The sequence below is a fragment of the Acanthaster planci genome, linkage group LG21, assembly GCF_054643075.1.
Source record: "Acanthaster planci isolate LZ-2023a linkage group LG21, COTS_SCS, whole genome shotgun sequence".
NCBI classification, from domain to species: domain Eukaryota; kingdom Metazoa; phylum Echinodermata; class Asteroidea; order Valvatida; family Acanthasteridae; genus Acanthaster; species Acanthaster planci.
In genome coordinates this window covers 139,424-157,183 of record NC_141797.1, presented here as the reverse complement: position 1 = coordinate 157,183, position 17,760 = coordinate 139,424, and the positions used below count along the sequence as shown (strand labels likewise).

The following is a 17,760-nucleotide window of genomic DNA, read 5'->3' as shown; positions in this document are numbered from 1 at the left end:
GTGTCTTCATTTGAAATCTTCTATTTGGGCTCCCTGCCCTTATTGGAAAGTCAGAAATTGAAACCCCCATTAAATGATCCACAGTGAGAGAAGCACCTGCGCGAGAGAAGCTATTGACAGTGTGCAAGTGCAATATTGACACAGCAAATACATGCAGGTCCTCCTTCAAGAAAATACCAGTAGCACCTTCTCTTTCTGCAAATAGTGCCCTCTTTTAGTAATGACTTTTCATGTTTATTTCCTTCTTATGGATATAAGAATGTTCCAATTTCTGAGGACTCTAAACTTATAAACTGAAATAGTTCAAATTACATTTGAACAGTTGAAAGGTATAAAATTTCCTAAAATTGTAAGCAACAATATTGTAAAATATGCTGGTATTGGAATATGTTTTATGCTTACACATCATATCTTGAATACCTAAAAGATGCAGTCACTGCAGAAGACAGGTTTCTAGTGTAGACAGCATACATGTATGTTCCTTCTATCCTCACTGCTATATCTACTTTTATCCAGTCAGCAACAAGTGTCCAATATCCCTAAACAGTAAAGGAAAGGATATTGGGCTGTAAAAAAAAAGGGAAGCCTCATCTCTGGCAATTAGCATAATGAATACAAAAAGATTTTAAGTTCATTACATGTACCTGCACGGTGATGGTTAGGAGAAAGTTCTATCACGTCTATATAAAGACACCTCAAATTTTCCATAAAGTGACCTTCAGGGTATTAGCCATCTGAAAGCAGTAAAAGGTCCTAAAAAGTCAAATTTGGCAGTGAAAACAATTAAGTATTCATTTCACAAACACTTTGAATATTTCAAACTAGTCTCATAGGTTTTGTGGAGAAGGTGTCAAGGGATATCCATATATAGATAGAATTCTTCCAATCATTTTAACTGTTTTTCTCCTCTTCTTCCCTAAGCATTGAAATCATCTACCAATACCATGTCTATATCTTCTTGCCTGGTCCTTCATCAATGCTCCATGAGGAGGTACTCTCATCAGATTATGGCAACATGTGGCTTGACATGTGGACATGTGGACCGAACAGATTCCAACTGTGTTTGGCATCAGTCGGCGATCAGGAGTTGGTCACTGTAGTAAACGAATGACCCATATCAAAACCAAAATTTCATGGACTTCTACAAATCGGAAATCACCCAAAGTAATACATCAGAGTATTTATGGGGTGAGTGATCCATACACAGAAAGGGGGTTTTACAGACGGCATTTTCGCTGAGTCCCCACTTTTTGAATGGACCGCTGTGGGGCTTGGGACAAGGAGGGAGTCCAGTAAACTGTCTGGCGCTTACTTACATAAACCTCATCCGGTCATTAATTCACCTTTTCACTGTTTCAGCAATTCCACGAATACTGGTGGGATTTCAACAAGCTATTCATGGTGACAGACGACTAAGATGGAAAGCTTGCGGTAAGCACCATGCAATATCTCTTTTTGAGTCTGTGTGGTTCTGATAAGAACCGGAGAGGCCCCTGACAGTCTCCTGACGACGGACAGAGCACATTGTCCGAAACGTTGAGCCTCTCCGGTTCTTATCAGAACCACACAGACTCAAAAAGAGATATTGCATGGTGCTTACTGCAAGCTTTCCATCTTAGTCCACGAATACTGCTGTTCATGAAATTTAGTTTTTATTTTTGTCGTCGGCCATGTTATGCATGTAAAGCTAACAGATACAATAACTTACATGTATACATGAATGCACATAATCCATCATGTCCATGAGCATGTTGAGCAGCAATCATGCCGAAGAAAATGAGAAACGGGAAAGCACCAAAAAAATACCAGTCAGAAGTTGGAAATAATCCCTCAGTCTAAACTTGACTAACCAATACCATCTCCTACATAAACACAAGCTAAGAACTCTGAATAAAATATTTCCACGATTAAAACAATTTCAAAGTTACCTTTTACATTGTTTTGACAATGTCTGTGAACAGGTGAAGACTGAAGACTTTACGCAGGTGCTATGCATAATTATACATGTACAGTATATATATGTAGTAAGAAGCACGCATGCCAAAAAAATAGCGCCCTCAAAGAACTTTTTTAAAGTGTCAATTATCTTAAATAGCGCCCTCAAGAAATGCTTTTCAAAAATTATCCATACTTGCGTTCCCCGTTAATCTGAAATAGCGCCCTCAAGAAAGACTTGAGAAGTGCCCGTAAATCTATAGCACTCTGAAGAAAAGGTTTACTTGAAATAGTATCATCCGTACATCTGAAATAGCGCCCTCATGAAAAAGTTTTTTGAAAAGTGTCCTTATATTAGCTCCCTTGCCCAAACAGTAAATCTGTCCCCAGGTAAATCTGTCTTTGGGGACAGAATCGCCTAGGTAAAAGTCCCCCCCCCGGTCCGATGTAAGCTGTCTCCTTCCAGGTAATTTCGTTCCTGCCTCCAGGTAATTTTGTTCCCCGGGTTTTTCCGCACAGAATCAGTAGTTATTTATAATTACTTGCTATTTTGATGAATTCAGTCCAAATGAATACATTTTAGACTTTTCTGCACTTCATCGAGTTACCAATGCAAAAATAGAAATACAATGTCAATGCGACAAAGTTGACCATCCTGTGGAATGACATAACCTGCGTATCTGGGTCAAATGTACTACATGTACTGGAAACCAAATCTGTAAAAGGCCAGGTGCATGAAAACACATGTAGGCAAGATGTTGGCAAAAATGTTGAGAGGTGGATTTTGCCCCAAGCTCTTGGCTGACACGCATCTAACCATCCACGGAAAGTCTAAAAGTTGTGATAGCAGGGAAGAATTTTGCCACCAACGTGAGTGTTTTTTCAAGTGTTTGTAATTTATTTTTCATGTTCCGCTGAAAAGTCTGGTAATTTAGACGTCTAGTCAGTGACTTTAATTAAATATTGATGTGTCGTCAGAATTTGGAGAAAGGAGCGGGAAATGATCAGTGGTGGGTGGACGTAACTCGAATAATTGAGGGGCAGTTTAGGGGAACTTATTTCGCTCAATTCGTTGAAATGCTGTTGGAAATCGTTTGTATCACTCAGCTCATTTGGTATACCTTTGCCGTCTTCCTCTTGATTGCATTAGCCTACAGCCGGCAAACTGTTAAAACTAGCCGCCCACGTACGTAAATAAAGACTCATCGGGTAGATATATTCCACGGCAAACCAACAATAGCAACATGTGTAGTTGAAATGAAACGCAAACAACGTGGGAAGAAACAAAAACAATTGACCATAAATGGAAGCAAAGAGAAATTTGGAAACAATTAAATACTTGAATATTCCTCCTCTTAAAAATGCTTGTGCACATTTCTTTCATAATTTATTTTTATTTCACAGCAAAGTAGTTCCATGTAATATAAATACTAACAAACCACAATACCAGCCCTTAGGACAAGACACAAATAGAAAATATGGCAGCACAAAAACGGAATATTTACAGTCTTGCCTTTAAAAAATCTTAGAGACTGTACAGATGGAAGTTCTCAAACTACGTGACTATTGCTACTTATTGCCTAGAGTTCTGTAAACTTTGAATATTCACATAGAAAATGTTTAATAGCTTTGGTCTGCTAGACAAAGGTAACCATTCAATCTATTCTATGGCATACGGCACTAAAGAAAGACGATTGCAAAAGAACTCCCCCCCCCGAATAGGTACAAATGATTTGAAAATCCTATTCTACATAAGCTTAAAGCAGATTTGCTTCAAGCGATTTGAGCGAAACCAACAAATTATAGCACACAGAAAGTGACACTATCACTACAAATATCACTAGATACCAGTACCACGGATCAGTCTGAATAAAAAGAAACACTTCTCCCGGACTGCTTTGTGATGTGAGTCAAATATATATGGAATTCACAGAACTAAATAAAGTACAACTTCAACTCACACGTCTGCTATAAGAAGTTCTACTTCACACGACGTAGACGTGTTTACGAAGTCTTTTTATACATGTACCGGTTGTATATAAAATGATAAAACAAAAATGATCCAATGCTGTTGATACCTTGCCATCTTTATACAAATACAACAATCTCCGCGATAAAAAGTAAATAAAAAATGCTAATATATTATTAGCATAACAACTATATATACAAACATATTTTAAATAAAAAATAAAACTTTACATGCGAGTCTTAATCAATAACTGCACAACAGTTTAATTAAATTAGTCACTGTCTGATTTTAAACTGTTTTTTTTCTCCAACAACAGAACTGGCAGGACTTACTTTTATAAATTTAATGCATTCTACGAATGATTTTGATTATTGCTCGTACTAAGAATGACTTTTGTTTACTTCAGGTAAACAAGCCATCTCCCCTTTTCTTCTATAGGATGTACTTCTAATAATGGCAGATTTTGTTTCTCTTGACGTTACAGTTTAACAGTGATACTATCATTCACTCTGAACACAACTAGCCCTTACTGCATTTAAAAAAAGTACAAAAATACACATACACCGTATGTACATGTAGAAAAACGACACCCTGGTCAATACTGGCATCATAACAATCATCGGTGATAAGGAATTTGGGTAAAGGCATTTCAAGTTTGGTTTGCATTCCATGATCAATTCAAAATTTACAAACAGTAAAATGTCAATAAGGCAGTTCCATGGAGTTGGACGGACATTGCAGACACTTCAACAGTATGCAGTGTTACCCTTACAATCATAAGGAAAATTTCCATCTTGAAAAAAAACTGAGCTAAATGGAAGAGTTTATGAAAAAAAATTACTCATCCAGCATAATAACTGTAATTATAGAAGCTGACTCTAAACACCATGGTGCTCGATGTACCAAGAAAAAATTCACTTTTGAATATCCATTTTTGCCCCCAAAAACTAGGACCTGAAGGATTTTTTTCCTGTTTATTTTCATTGTTAACACATATACACTCTCAGATGTACACATGTATACTTGTATATACATGTATGTATAAAAAGGCAAGACATGTTTTTGTCAAACTGGGACTTCTAGAGAAAGCATTACATAGATTAGGAATGTACTTTTATAGCCATAAGGATTTGCAGTACACATGTAAACCTCCATTACAAAGTAGAAAGTAATCCAGCAAAATGCAATCAAATCAAATCAAATATTCCTGCTCAAATCACTTATTAAACAGGTTTTAAAAAGTGTACTTTATACAAAACTTACACAAGCACTGCTTTTTTGTTTGCGCCCCAATACATGTAGGCCAAAAACGATCACCATACATGTACATGTAAAATCTGTCAAAGGGATTACTTACCAGGTTTTTTCAAAACCACTTGACTACACTACAACACATTGCTACATGTATAGTCCTACCCCACAAATGAACAGTCTTTTAGTCCTATTAAATTAGATACCACACGTAATATTTGGGTGTTGATAGTTCTTGATGTTTTACAAACACTTGTTTTCAGGCTAAACGTAAGTCAACTGTCTCTGTTATGACCACTCCTGTATTAATAAGGACTTGTGAGATAATTTGTGAAAGGACTTGCTATCAACTCCACGACAAAACTGCAAGTTTTAATTTACTCTTGATTTGCTATAAAAAAACATAATTTCAAAGGCACCGCTTTGTATAAATAACTGTATGCACCATTGTTAAAACATTGGTTGATAACTGAATGCACCATTGTTAAAACATTAGTTGTTTAATAGAGAGATTGAATAGATTGCAATTAAACTGAATGAAAACTATCAAATACCAGTAAATGTAGTTTGGTAAGGCACCCAACATGCAATGTACATTCTGATAGGAATCCATCAATTCTCGGAATTTGGAAGGAATCAAGCTGCGAGGTTGGTCAAATGTGAGATATGCAGGTATCTACATGTACAAATAAGGTAAATGTGTAGAAAAGTTGGACGCTTTCATGTTGGCAGGTTCAGATTAGGCACTCAATGTTAAAATTACAATACTGATTATATCTGCATGAATGATTCACGGCAAAACAAGCAGACCTTGAAATCTTTTCCAGTTTTTACACTTTAGAAAAAGTTAATTTGCAAGCAACAAAATACAACAGCAAAAGTCATGTTTGATTTTTTTATCAAAACATGAGTGAGGTATTCTGTTAATCTGACATCTGTCGATTACTTCAACTCACGTAAGCATTAAAAGGACTCTCCTTTCATGAGCTCATAATGTCTTCAATTCTTCATTACTAGACTCTGAGATCTACAGCGATTACCAAATTGCACTTACTTCAAACAGGCAGATGAACATTGAATAAGCCAAGAACGTGTCACTGCCCCTTCCATCGGAGGAATCTAAAAAGACACCAAGCAAAACCCTTCCTCTCTATGATCCAAGGTCTGACGTCCTTTGTATGATCCTGAGTTGATGTCCCCAGTGTGATCCACAGTCTGACATCCTTTGTTTGATCAAGGTCTGATGTCCTCAGTGACCACATGACACCCCATTATGCTGACATCATCCAGTATAATCTGGTCACCAGCAAATTGTGTTGTCACTCGTGGAAGTAAGGACATAATATTATACCAAAAGCAAAAGGAATTCTATGTTTGAACATTTCCTTGTGTCCTCAGATCCTATCTGAAGAATGAAGAAAAGTGTTCTTTCCTCAAAGACCTATCTTGAACCTATTTTAGTGAATGAAAGTGAAAAACAATCAAGAGAAAGGATCCTTCTTGTTTGTCCTTTTCTCTGTCTTGTGTCTGTCGTCCTCAGACCTAACTTGTTCCTTGAATTTGATGTTTGCGTCCTCCATCGTGGATGACGAGATTCTTGTTTCAAATCGATCTCGTCCTCTCTCCCTCCTTTTACGGATGAAGCTGTGAGTCAGGAGCTGTGTGGCAGTTGGCCTCTCGTCCTGGTCTCTAAGATTGCAAGGAAACATTCACAACAAATACATGTAGTCTTTATATCATAGCATTTTGGTCAGGTTAAAGAGACAGATGCATTAAATGGATAAGTCTGACATCTTTAAACAGTGTTAAATTCTGGAACAAAGGGACAGGATATCACGGTTTAAAGTTTGTGAAAGTACTGATGATTTTAGAAGTGGAACAATTAGTACGAGGTCCAATATGATGGGAAGGACTTTGTCAAGAAAATGTGATGAACAGAAACTCCAGGAAGAAGCGGAATCATTCTGATCTGTATTCACAAGGAACAAAGTCCGGTATCTTATTGAAACAAGGCATACGTGAAAAGTCTCTCATGATGTTAGCAACCTATACCATGAATTTACTATCACAGTACGCCAACCGGGCCAAGTATCATAGCAGTATCCAGTATCAAGCAGCCAAGCAGACAACGAAGCATCAATAGCAAACAAGTTGGGAACCAGTTACAGAACTATGCAATGAAAAATATCTTGGCTGAAAATTGTTAGTAATAAAAATTGTGATTATAAAATCAAGTGTGCAACAAAATTTCCAATCACGGCAATAAACTTACAAAATCAAATCAATTCAAATCAAATGCATGTAATTGATTTTAAGAAAGCATTTTTCTGCCACCCTTGACTGACCTTGTTAAACAAGCATTGACAAATTCCCGAGCAAAGCAAGAAAATTTCTCTGGAAGCTGGGGTACTGGTCCACCTGAGCCAATGGCAAAGATTGCAGTCATGGGAGGCATCTCGGACCAAGGAGGTTTCCGTGTTGCCATTTCAAACACTGTGCAGCCGATACTCCTGAAGGAAAGAGACCAAGGATTGGGTAGGCCTGTCAAGACACAGGTGTGCCAGAGGGTGGGATTGAATTGATTAGTCACAGTGGTCACTGGCTACTGGCAGTTAAATTGAGTGGACAATCACAGTGGTCACTGGCTACTGGCAGTTAAATTGAGTGGACAATCACAGTGGTCACTGGCTACTGGCAGTTAAATTGAGTGGACAATCACAGTGGTCACTGGCTACTCGCAGTTAAATTGAGTGGACAATCACAGTGGTCACTGGCTACTGGCAGTTAAATTGAGTGGACAATCACAGTGGTCACTGGCTACTGGCAGTTAAATTGAGTGGACAATCACAGTGGTCACTGGCTACTGGCAGTTAAATTGAGTGGACAATCACAGTGGTCACTGGCTACTGGCAGTTAAATTGAGTGGACAATCACAGTGGTCACTGGCTACTGGCAGTTAAATTGAGTGGACAATCACAGTGGTCACTGGCTACTGGCAGTTAAATTGAGTGGACAATCACAGTGGTCACTGGCTACTGGCAGTTAAATTGAGTGGACAATCACAGTGGTCACTGGCTACTGGCAGTTACATTGAGTGGACACTTACAGTGGTCACTGGCTACTGGCAGTTAAATTGAGTGGACACTTACAGTGGTCACTGGCTGCCCCCAGTTAAATTGAGTGGACACCACAGTGGTCACTGGCTACTTGTGGTCAACGTGGTCACAGGTTAGTTGTGGGTGTATCTCACCTCTCATCAACTTCTCACAACTCACTAATTGTATCATTACTCATTGAAGACTCACCATATGTCAGATTTCTTGCCATGTCCTGTTTCCATAATGACTTCCGGTGCCATCCAGTAAGGAGTTCCTCTCATAGACTTCAGGAGGTTCTGGCTCTGACTAATGTTGATGCAGAGTCTCTTAGCGCAGCCAAAGTCAATCAGTTTGATAACGCCGTTAGACATAAGCATGATGTTGGCTCCCTTGATGTCTCTGGCAATAGAAGAATGTAATTTCAATTATTTAGGTTCTAGCGTGCTGCATGTGATTTTGACAGATGCTTTAAACTAAACCTGAAAGTTTGGGAGGATTCTGCTAACTCAGCCAAAATTACTACACACAGTTCAAAGGTCATACAGCATCATAACATTCTATTGTCCATCAGGCTTTCTATTCATCGTCATAAACGAGGCAGGAATAAGATGGATGGAACAAAGTAATCTGTACTTGCTGAGACAAGTGGGTCTCATGATACCAGTCCTCACCTGTGGATGACATTCTTGGCATGGAGGTACTCGGTTCCTTGGAGAATCTGTTTAGTGTAGCGACAGAAGACAGGTTCTTCTAAAGCTCCGAAGCGAGCGAGGAGAGAGGCAATAGAACCTCCTGGGATATACTGCATGAAAATGTTGACAGTGCTACCTTCAAGTGAGACACCCAGGAACCTACAGTGATCGGTATAAACCACAAATTATGATGTGATAAATCTGCATGATGGCCTGATGGGTAGAACAAAGTGTTGACTGTACTGACGTCTACAAACCCAAGAAGCTATAGGGTTAGGAACAAAAAGGAGATAATTTGAAAAATCTTGTTACCCTCTTTTATTCTGATAAATCTACATGTTGACTGTACCAACCTCTAGAGAGGCCTTGGAAGCTTTGAGGTTAGGAGCAAAACATTATGTGACAAATCTACTTATTACCCTTTACTTGTCCAAAAGGTACTTCCTTGTAGAGACCAACCTAGCCTCCTTGGCCAACTTTCCCACTAACCCTAACCCTAACCCTTTTCCACCCAGATACTTACCCTACAATATTCCGATGTCTCAATGTCTTCAACAGTTCTACTTCCTCTTGTAGCTTCTCATACTGCTGCCTGGATTTATGTTTGTTGTCCTTGTCACTCAGTTCCACCTGTTTGACAGCTATCAGTTGGCCCGTGTTTGTTAGACCACAGTACACCTGTTCAGATAACAATTATTTGGAATGAAGAGTCTTGAAACTTGCAAAAGTTGCAGATGCTTCTTTGAACACACACATTGTGACTACGCGGAACAAGCTCCGGATGTTGAATACTATCTTTGCATTGGGTTTCAACTTTCAACCACATTCATTGGCTACATTTGTGACTAATCCAATTCTCCTGGTATGTTACAGAGCATAATAAATTTATTTACTTGAATTTTTCTCAATGACGTAACATGATTTCGGTAGGAGCCAAAATGAAATACAAATGATGCCAATCAAGCGTTAATTTAAATCTTACCACTCCAAATGCTCCCCTGCCAAGTACATTGCCCTTCTTCCAATGGAGCAACCCTCCCTCTGATTCTGAGAAGTTGGTACTTGAGCTGTGACTCCGTTCACTACTCAGCCCACTCGATTGAGTGTTTTGCAACTGTAAAGAAAACAACTGAACTCTTTAGAGATATGACACAGCGACTTCAAAATTGTAAAAAACTTGACATGGTATGCGGCGTCATTAGATTTTCAGACTTACATGTAAAGGAAGATGTACATGCCAGCAACAATTAGCACTCTAGAAATTAGGAGCACTCTAGAAATAGGGACCCTAGAAATGAGCACTCTAGAAATAGGGACCCTAAAAATGAGCACTCTAAAAATAGGGACTCTAGAATGAGCTTTCTAGAAATTAGCACTCTTTAGATGAGGTGTAAGGACGTACCTCACTACTCATTGCAGAGAATGTCCTTGTTGTAATGTCACTTGCTTCTGATGCAGCAAGGCTTTGGTTTAGCCAATCAGCAGCCTCGGGTTCAAATCCAACAGACTCCGTATCAAGCTCTCTGGACGCTGGACGAAGCGTTGGTGAGGGAAAGTCAAAATGAATATCACCGGTCTGAGAGAGGACAGTGTTCAACTCTTGCATGGCATTCATGGACATGTGCTGCACATGCTCAGTTAGGATCTGCTCTTTGTCGTCAATTACTGCATCATCTTCATCTTCATCATCGTTGCCATCGTCGTTCCTGGCATCATCATTAAGGAAGACTTCCGAACCCTCAGAGTAGTTACGGGTACTTGACTTACGTTGAGACGGCAAGACAGCTGAAAGTTCCAAGTTAGATGCATCCTCCAAACTCCTCTTTCCGTTTCTCCTGCAAAAACACAAGGGATCAAAAAGAGTAAATGAAGTGGTTTCAGAAATTTTTTTCCTGTCACAGGAAGAAGGCTAATTTATGGATGGCAGAACAAATTGAAAAATTATTTTAGGAATGACTTGTATATTCAAAATTTACTCTAAATATCAAAATACACTACCAAATGCCAATATAAACGGGAAGGATTTATTTGTTTTATTAAGCCAACTTTTTTTGTCGCTACAGCTCTACAGGAACTAATCTCTCAACGATGAATGAACCTACCCGTGTTGCTCCTGACTAACAACCTCAGGCACTGAATTCCCTCTCCTACGAGTTGGTGACTCTTTTGATGATGATGGTGGACTGAAGTTTTTATCAGGAAGTCGACTCTTCAGGGGAGAAACCATGTCCTCTACTTGGCTGTGTTCTCTCCAATGTGACCTGATCTTCGACTCTCCATCCTCCACAAATTGTGAGTTTGGATTTTCAGCCTCCTCCTCCCACGAGTTCTTGATAGGTATCATATTTCTGACATCTTCAGCCTTCTCCAGTGCCTCTTGTTTGTCTTTAGACACCTTTGCAGGAGGTTCACTGTGTCTTCTCTTGACACTGCCACGGGGGACACGAGTCAGTTCTGAGATGTTGACATGGATGTTGGATGGTAAAGGAGGTTTGTGAGAGATTCTTTCTTTAATGGTATCACGTTTCTCACTCTGTTCTGTTGAAGTCTCTGGAGGTACACTTTGATCATTATCCATCTTGGATATTTCCTTGGCAAGCTCTGCTCTGAACATGGTGCTCCTTGGGGAAACATTAGCTGATGGATTATCCTGTAATCTTAACACTCTGAGGAAGTCTGGGTTGGTTTCATATGAGGACACCTCCTCACTCTCTACATCAAATGTGTTTCTTTCTGTTGGGTTGCTTGATGACCCTGAAGTGGTAATTCTTGGTGCAATTGTCTCATCTCCACCATCAACCGTGGCATGATGATTTTTGGTTCTATCTGATTCATCTAAATTTGCATCACACTTTGAGTCCTTTGAATCATGCCCTGAGAGTGGTTTCAGATTAATAGATAATTGATTAGCAGGTGTATGATTAACTTCTGTCTTGGTATTCTCTTTAGTCTGTGGTGGTTTCTCTGGATGACTACTTGCTTCTTTTGTAAGTTTTTCAACACTCTCTGTCTCGAATGTGAATGCCTTTTCTGTGCTGTTTGGTCGATTTTGCATATCAGTCTCTGCTGAACTACTACTTTTGAGAGAGTCTCCAAACTCTTTAATGGTTCCCATCGTGTCAGGAATGAAGTGTGGTGTGTCAACCTCCAGTGGACTCATAATATTGGCAATGTTGCTAATGACTGCTGGGCTAAGCGGATGAATCTTACACAGTTCATTCAAGATGAGAGTATTATGTGGGCTGAGTTTAGGACTTCCATCATGACCCAACGGAGCATCATCGGAATGTACTGAGGAGTCACAAGAGCTGTCGAGAGCTGACCGATCATGGATGATGACATCTGATGTCTCATTCTTCTCTGTCTGAATGTGCCATCCCTGACCAGTAATGAAAGCTTTGGTAGAGGAGTCAACCTCACTTAGCAGGTGTAGCTTGTCTAGTTTGAGATTCTTACCCTTGGTTTTCATGAGTGGTCTCAATTTTCCTTTCTTCTGTGAGCTGATAGCATCAGGTTCTTGTTTCTTTTTCCCCTTCTGGCGTGATTTGCCTCCACTTCCAGGTCTGCCTGCCTTTCCTTTCTGTGCATTTTGACCCATGATGGCTATCTTTCGGAGACTTCCTTTCACAGAGGATTTTCTTGGTAGTTCCTTGGTGCTTGCAATCCGTCGCCTTGTCTTGACAAGAGAACTAGGCTTAATAGGATTTGGACAGCTGCTTGTTGATGAGATCTTCTCTCTAGGTTTCCACGGTATCGGTGTTGGCCCAGGTTGCAGTGGTCCCATTTGCATCAGTTCTATGACATCACGGATGACAGGGGTGTGTTCTTTGATGATCCGCGGGTCATGTGGGGCATCTACGGATGAATCGCTTCGTGGGGACACTTCTGGTGACTTAAATTTAGACCAGTGGAATTTGGAAAGACTGGTGCTAGGAAATTTTGGACTTACAGGGTTGGGAATTTTCTTTGTCTTTCCAGAGAGATCTTTTTCTTCAGTTCTGTCATGAACGGTTCCTCTACTCTGTGGGGTTAATGGAGGTTTTTGGGTTTGAAGCTTAATATCAGACATAGATTTCCCAACGGCAGTGAGAGCAGACTTGGTTGCACCTCCAATTTTGTTTTCAGAGTCGCTCTTTGGCTGAGATTTCACAGCTGGGATGATTCGTCCTGCTGTCTTCCTAGCAACCTTTTTCTGCTTCAGTATCTTTGTCTCTTTAAACATATCCACTTCTTTAATATTAATCTTGACGGTGTCTTGAGATGGTTCTGTTTCAACCTTAAAGAGTTTCCGTTCTTTTTCTTCATCAGAGACAAAGACAACCTCTTCATAAACTTCTTCGATACTTTCTACTGAATCCGATTTGCTTCCACCTGACTTGGGTCTTATACCATCTTTGTCTTTTTTCTCTATGCCATTTTGTCCCTTCATCAATGTCTGACTACTTGGAACCATTTCGATGACTGGAGATTTTTTTCCTCCAACATTATGAGAATCATCACGTTTGTTTTTCTCAGCCTCTGCCTCTTGAGAATGAAATTTAGTTTTCTGAAAGGGTACTGTCTGTTTCTCATCACTTGAATGGACTTTATCCTTGTCAGTCGGTTCTTCCAATTCCAAACCAACACCTTCATCAGATGAAAGAGGCTGTCTTGTATTTGTGTCAGTGCCTTCTTGAACTTTCAACATATTTCTCAATTCTGTCTTTACCTGAGAAGAGCCTGAACCAAAGCTTTTTGAGAGTGATGGTTCTCCCTTAGAGGTCTGAAGTCTTGGTGATGCTTTTTCTAATGATCCTGCTGGTGATTTTGAGCCCTGACAGTATCCAGGTCTTGGACTAACCTTTGGCATTTCACCAGAGCTAGAGACAGGCAGCGTTTTGTTGATTGTTTGATCAACATTTTGAGCTGATATCTTCTGAGGGGATAATGATTTACCCTGTTTGTTTGCCTGTCTTGGTGGTTTGCTTATCTGATCTGTCCCTGCTTGCGATTTGCCGACACTCTTACTTTTAAAGTTGGTGGCTGTCTTGACATTACTAGCTTTCTGTTCCGTCTTTTGGGTACCAGGGTCAGATGTAACGTTAGCACTTTTCTTGCTTGACCTTTGACCATTTAACCTTCCAAAGAGCAATTCTGTTTCTGCAGTTTTGCACTGGGTGACTGCAGTATTTGTGACATCATCACTACTGGCCATGAATTGACCGTCGGCCTTGTTGACAGCTGTTTCATGAACATTCTGTCCTCCTGCAGCTGTTGTTCTCGAAGAACAGTGACCGTAATCTGAACTGGATGCTGGCTTTGTATTAACAAACAGAATGGAGTTGGACCCCTTTCTGTTTGCACTCAAACTCTGTACTTCATTTCCTGTGGGTTTTGAAGTACTTTTGGTTTGTTTCCCGGGTTGATCTTTTTTGGATTGAGAACCAAATGCTGTTTTATGTTTCTTTCCATCACCAACTGGTTGTTTGGAATTATTTAAAGAAGATGAAACTGCTGTCTGATGAGACGACTGTGCCTTGTCACTAGTCACTGTAGACTTGCTTTTTGTATCTGCTTGTCCAGCGGAGGCTACACTTCCTGACTTTGCTTCTATCTCTGCTTCTTGTACACTACTCATACTGCTGTGGACAGTTGCACTCAAGTTGGGAGAGAATTTGGAGTTTATCTTTCCATCTTTGTTTGCAAAGTTTGTACCACAGGATTTTGATGACCACTTCTCTGGACCTTTTGTTTGTGACTGTTGTTTCTTTGCCACAGATGCAGGAACTGTGTCCGAGTTTTCCACCACTAATGTTTTGGCCGAATGAAGTGGTATCTCTGTCGAAGCCTTTGTGTCTATTTGCTTTGTCACTGCAGAGTTCACATTACAAGGACGTTTGGTGACTGGGTTTGCAGTCCTTGTTTTGACAGGAGATTCTTTGACATTTGTTGCATTTGGTGTCATTTTAACGCCAAGACGATTGGTGACAAGACTTTTAACCAAAGGCATCTCCTTATCAGCTCTAGGCTGGAGAGGACTTGGGGTTGAGAGGGTACTAGCTGAAGAGGAGACACTGTAAGACGTTCTGGACCCTTGACCTGAGTCTGTAGAAACGTCTTTGCTTGGGTCCATGACGCGGGTATTTTCGATGCTAAAGGGTTTGGAATGATTAAGAATTGACTTGGATCTCATCAATGTCAAATGTTCATTGTTCGATTTACTCTCTCCTTTCCATTCCAAGTTTGGAGAATTGCTGAACAGAACCTGTGAATGTCCATCTTCAGCTCCTTCATCTTCATTGTCAAACTCGAAAATGGTTGCCTGGATATTCTCGGAGTAGTGTGAAGGCGAGAGAGGCATGACATTGCGTGACGTTGGATTAAAGAGCTGCGTTGGGTCCAATGAAGGACTTGGCGTGCCCAGACGAAGATGCATTTGTTCTGAATAATAAAAAGACACAGAGCAACTTTCTGTAAACTTGTCATTTTGAAGCCTTGTGGTCCAACAAAGAAGCACTAAATTGAGTTATCAATAATGGTTATGACAATGTTACTGCAGTACCATCACACTTAGTATGTATGTTATGCATATGTTGTAAGTGCTCTTCCACAAGACGCAGGCAGATTGAAGTGTCTGTGCATTCAAACAAGCTGTCAAAACAAAATGAAAGCTGTAGCCACAACACACTTGATTTGAAAAAAAAAAGATCCCAAACCCTAGCTATAAACTGTCTAATCTAGGCACGATGCAGAATGCGAGCTGCAGGCAAAGAAAACTTGAATCCAGTCTCACCTAAATTAAGATGATGTATCTGCATACATGTATTGGCTCGGAGAGGAACTCTCCTTGGAGGCTGGGTACTAGACTCATCATCCAAGCTTATTGTGCTGCTCAAGCTTCCAACTGACCTGTGATATTTCACTCCTGAAAGCCAAGGAAGAGATCACAGATTACTGTAATCTTGAGACCCACGTTGCATCAAATGCCATGTTACAGTATATCTCATATCTAATGACTATTGGCCCAATCATTCACGTCAGATCACGCCATGTCAAATCAAGTTACGTACTGCATGCCATACAGTATTCAACTGTACCAATGCAACTCACACTGTATACCCTACAACATCATCAATGTAAGTTATCACATGGGGTCAAATGGTACGTCAATTCAAAAGCAAGGAAGCCATACTATTTCTAGCAATGTCACATCTAGTAACAATGATAAGCTGTGTATTGCTAGAAGCAAGTTTATTTACCTTTCTTAATAAGATCCACACAAGCACCTGTGAGATCTTGCAAGCTAGGAGTTGAGCCCCTGCTTCCAGCAGAAGGTCGCCTCTCTGTGGGTGGTGTTGGATTAACACCATCTCCTTTGTCATGACTACGACGTCGTTCAAGATAGGGACCTATTGGCCCAGAAACTAACCTTCGAAACCTGACAAGAATATAGAATTGTAACAATCAGATTGAGAAGATGCGATAGAGGTTTTGAACGTGACATAACACGACAGGCAAATGCATTATAGGAGGATACAGAGTACCATGACTGTGGAGGGCGCATGCCCATGTTGGATTCCGTGTATTTCTATTGGTAAGTTCATTTATTCCAGATTGTTAAGAGACTTCGAAGGACATGAATGTTTTTGCACACATCGGAGTAAACTGAACACTGACCGTCAAAAAATTTGATTGAATTTTTTGGCCAAATTATGTTATGGTTAATGTATTCTTATTTTTTAAAGTTGATTGAAGCTGAAGTGATAAAACTGGAAAAACCTGTCATGAGAATACTTTCATAAATAAGAATTTATTATGTAGGAGCACTTAGGTTACATTGGAGTCTAGCCCAGCACAGCTTGGAATATCTGCCAAGCCCCCTTGTATTCACACTGTCTTTGTACAGACTCTTTCCAAAATACTAGATCAGGCTCATGTCAAGATTAAAAGACACAACTTTTTGTTTCAAAGAATGATATCAGAATCAGTCAATCAGAGACCAATTCATGTTTACCAGTAGAATGAATGCAATACTGCAGACTTGTTTCTCATTCCTACCTGATATCTCTCAGGTTGTCATCTAAATCAAGCCCAACCACCGTCACTGGAACCTGAGGCATGTCTGTTGTTACCTTGGAAACAACAGGATCAGCTGCACAAAATTCAGAAATCATATTTTTGTTAGCGAAGAATTTGTTCAGTATTAAGTCACAAGTATTTTTTCTAAGTTTTAATAATGACTGTTTGATGGTGTGAGCGTAAAGTCCCTGGTGCACCAGTGACAGTTACTGAACACAAGCTCTTCTCAGGTCAAATGTGAATGGAATGAAAACACTGCCCTCTATGAGTGCTGCTAGGTAAAAGACCAATGACCACGCGGCTGCGGCTTGAAATTACACAGGAGTCTATGGATATGGTTGTAGCCACTTCCCATAGATTCTGTAATGTCAAGCCATAGCCAGGCCATTCAGACATGATCTGTGACTTACAATTTCTCTGATTAACTTTGGCATGTGCCCTTGCCCTCTGGTTTCTAATGTCGATGGTGCTTTCTCCGCTTGGTACAGTAAGGGTGCGAGTTCGACCACCTAGCAGGGGTCTGACCAAACAAGAAGAAGTGTGACATGTTAGATGAATGGAAAACTAAGTAGATTTCATTTGTAAAAATAAAACAAAAACTACTGGCCATTTGCTGATGTTTGCTCAGAACAAATATTTTCAGAATTTTTTATAGCTTCAAAAAATTAGGCCCTGGTGTCCTGCACTTGAGAAAAACATGCAAGACTGAATGAATTCGGTGCTTATGATCAATATCATCCTTCTCTTACATCTTCAC

The 17,760-nt window shown here is 40.0% G+C and overlaps 1 protein-coding gene across 6 annotated transcripts in view; it reads right to left on the bottom strand.

The window, feature by feature from the left end:
• Positions 1-3,271: 3,271 nt before the first annotated feature.
• Positions 3,272-17,760, bottom strand: part of LOC110982351 (uncharacterized) — a 32,040-nt gene continuing 17,551 nt past the window's right edge. For all 6 annotated transcript variants that reach the window (XM_022240688.2, XM_022240687.2, XM_022240689.2 and 3 more), the window contains 12 exons: positions 17,414-17,523; positions 16,983-17,076; positions 16,184-16,362; positions 15,718-15,849; positions 11,048-15,365; positions 10,348-10,780; positions 9,928-10,059; positions 9,469-9,623; positions 8,925-9,104; positions 8,461-8,652; positions 7,501-7,665; positions 3,272-6,844 (listed from right to left, as the gene is read on the bottom strand). In XM_022240688.2, the coding sequence (XP_022096380.2) occupies positions 6,637-6,844; positions 7,501-7,665; positions 8,461-8,652; positions 8,925-9,104; positions 9,469-9,623; positions 9,928-10,059; positions 10,348-10,780; positions 11,048-15,365; positions 15,718-15,849; positions 16,184-16,362; positions 16,983-17,076; positions 17,414-17,523 (6,298 nt within the window). In that variant the 3' untranslated portion in view covers positions 3,272-6,636. The remainder of the gene's footprint in view (positions 6,845-7,500; positions 7,666-8,460; positions 8,653-8,924; positions 9,105-9,468; positions 9,624-9,927; positions 10,060-10,347; positions 10,781-11,047; positions 15,366-15,717; positions 15,850-16,183; positions 16,363-16,982; positions 17,077-17,413; positions 17,524-17,760) is intronic.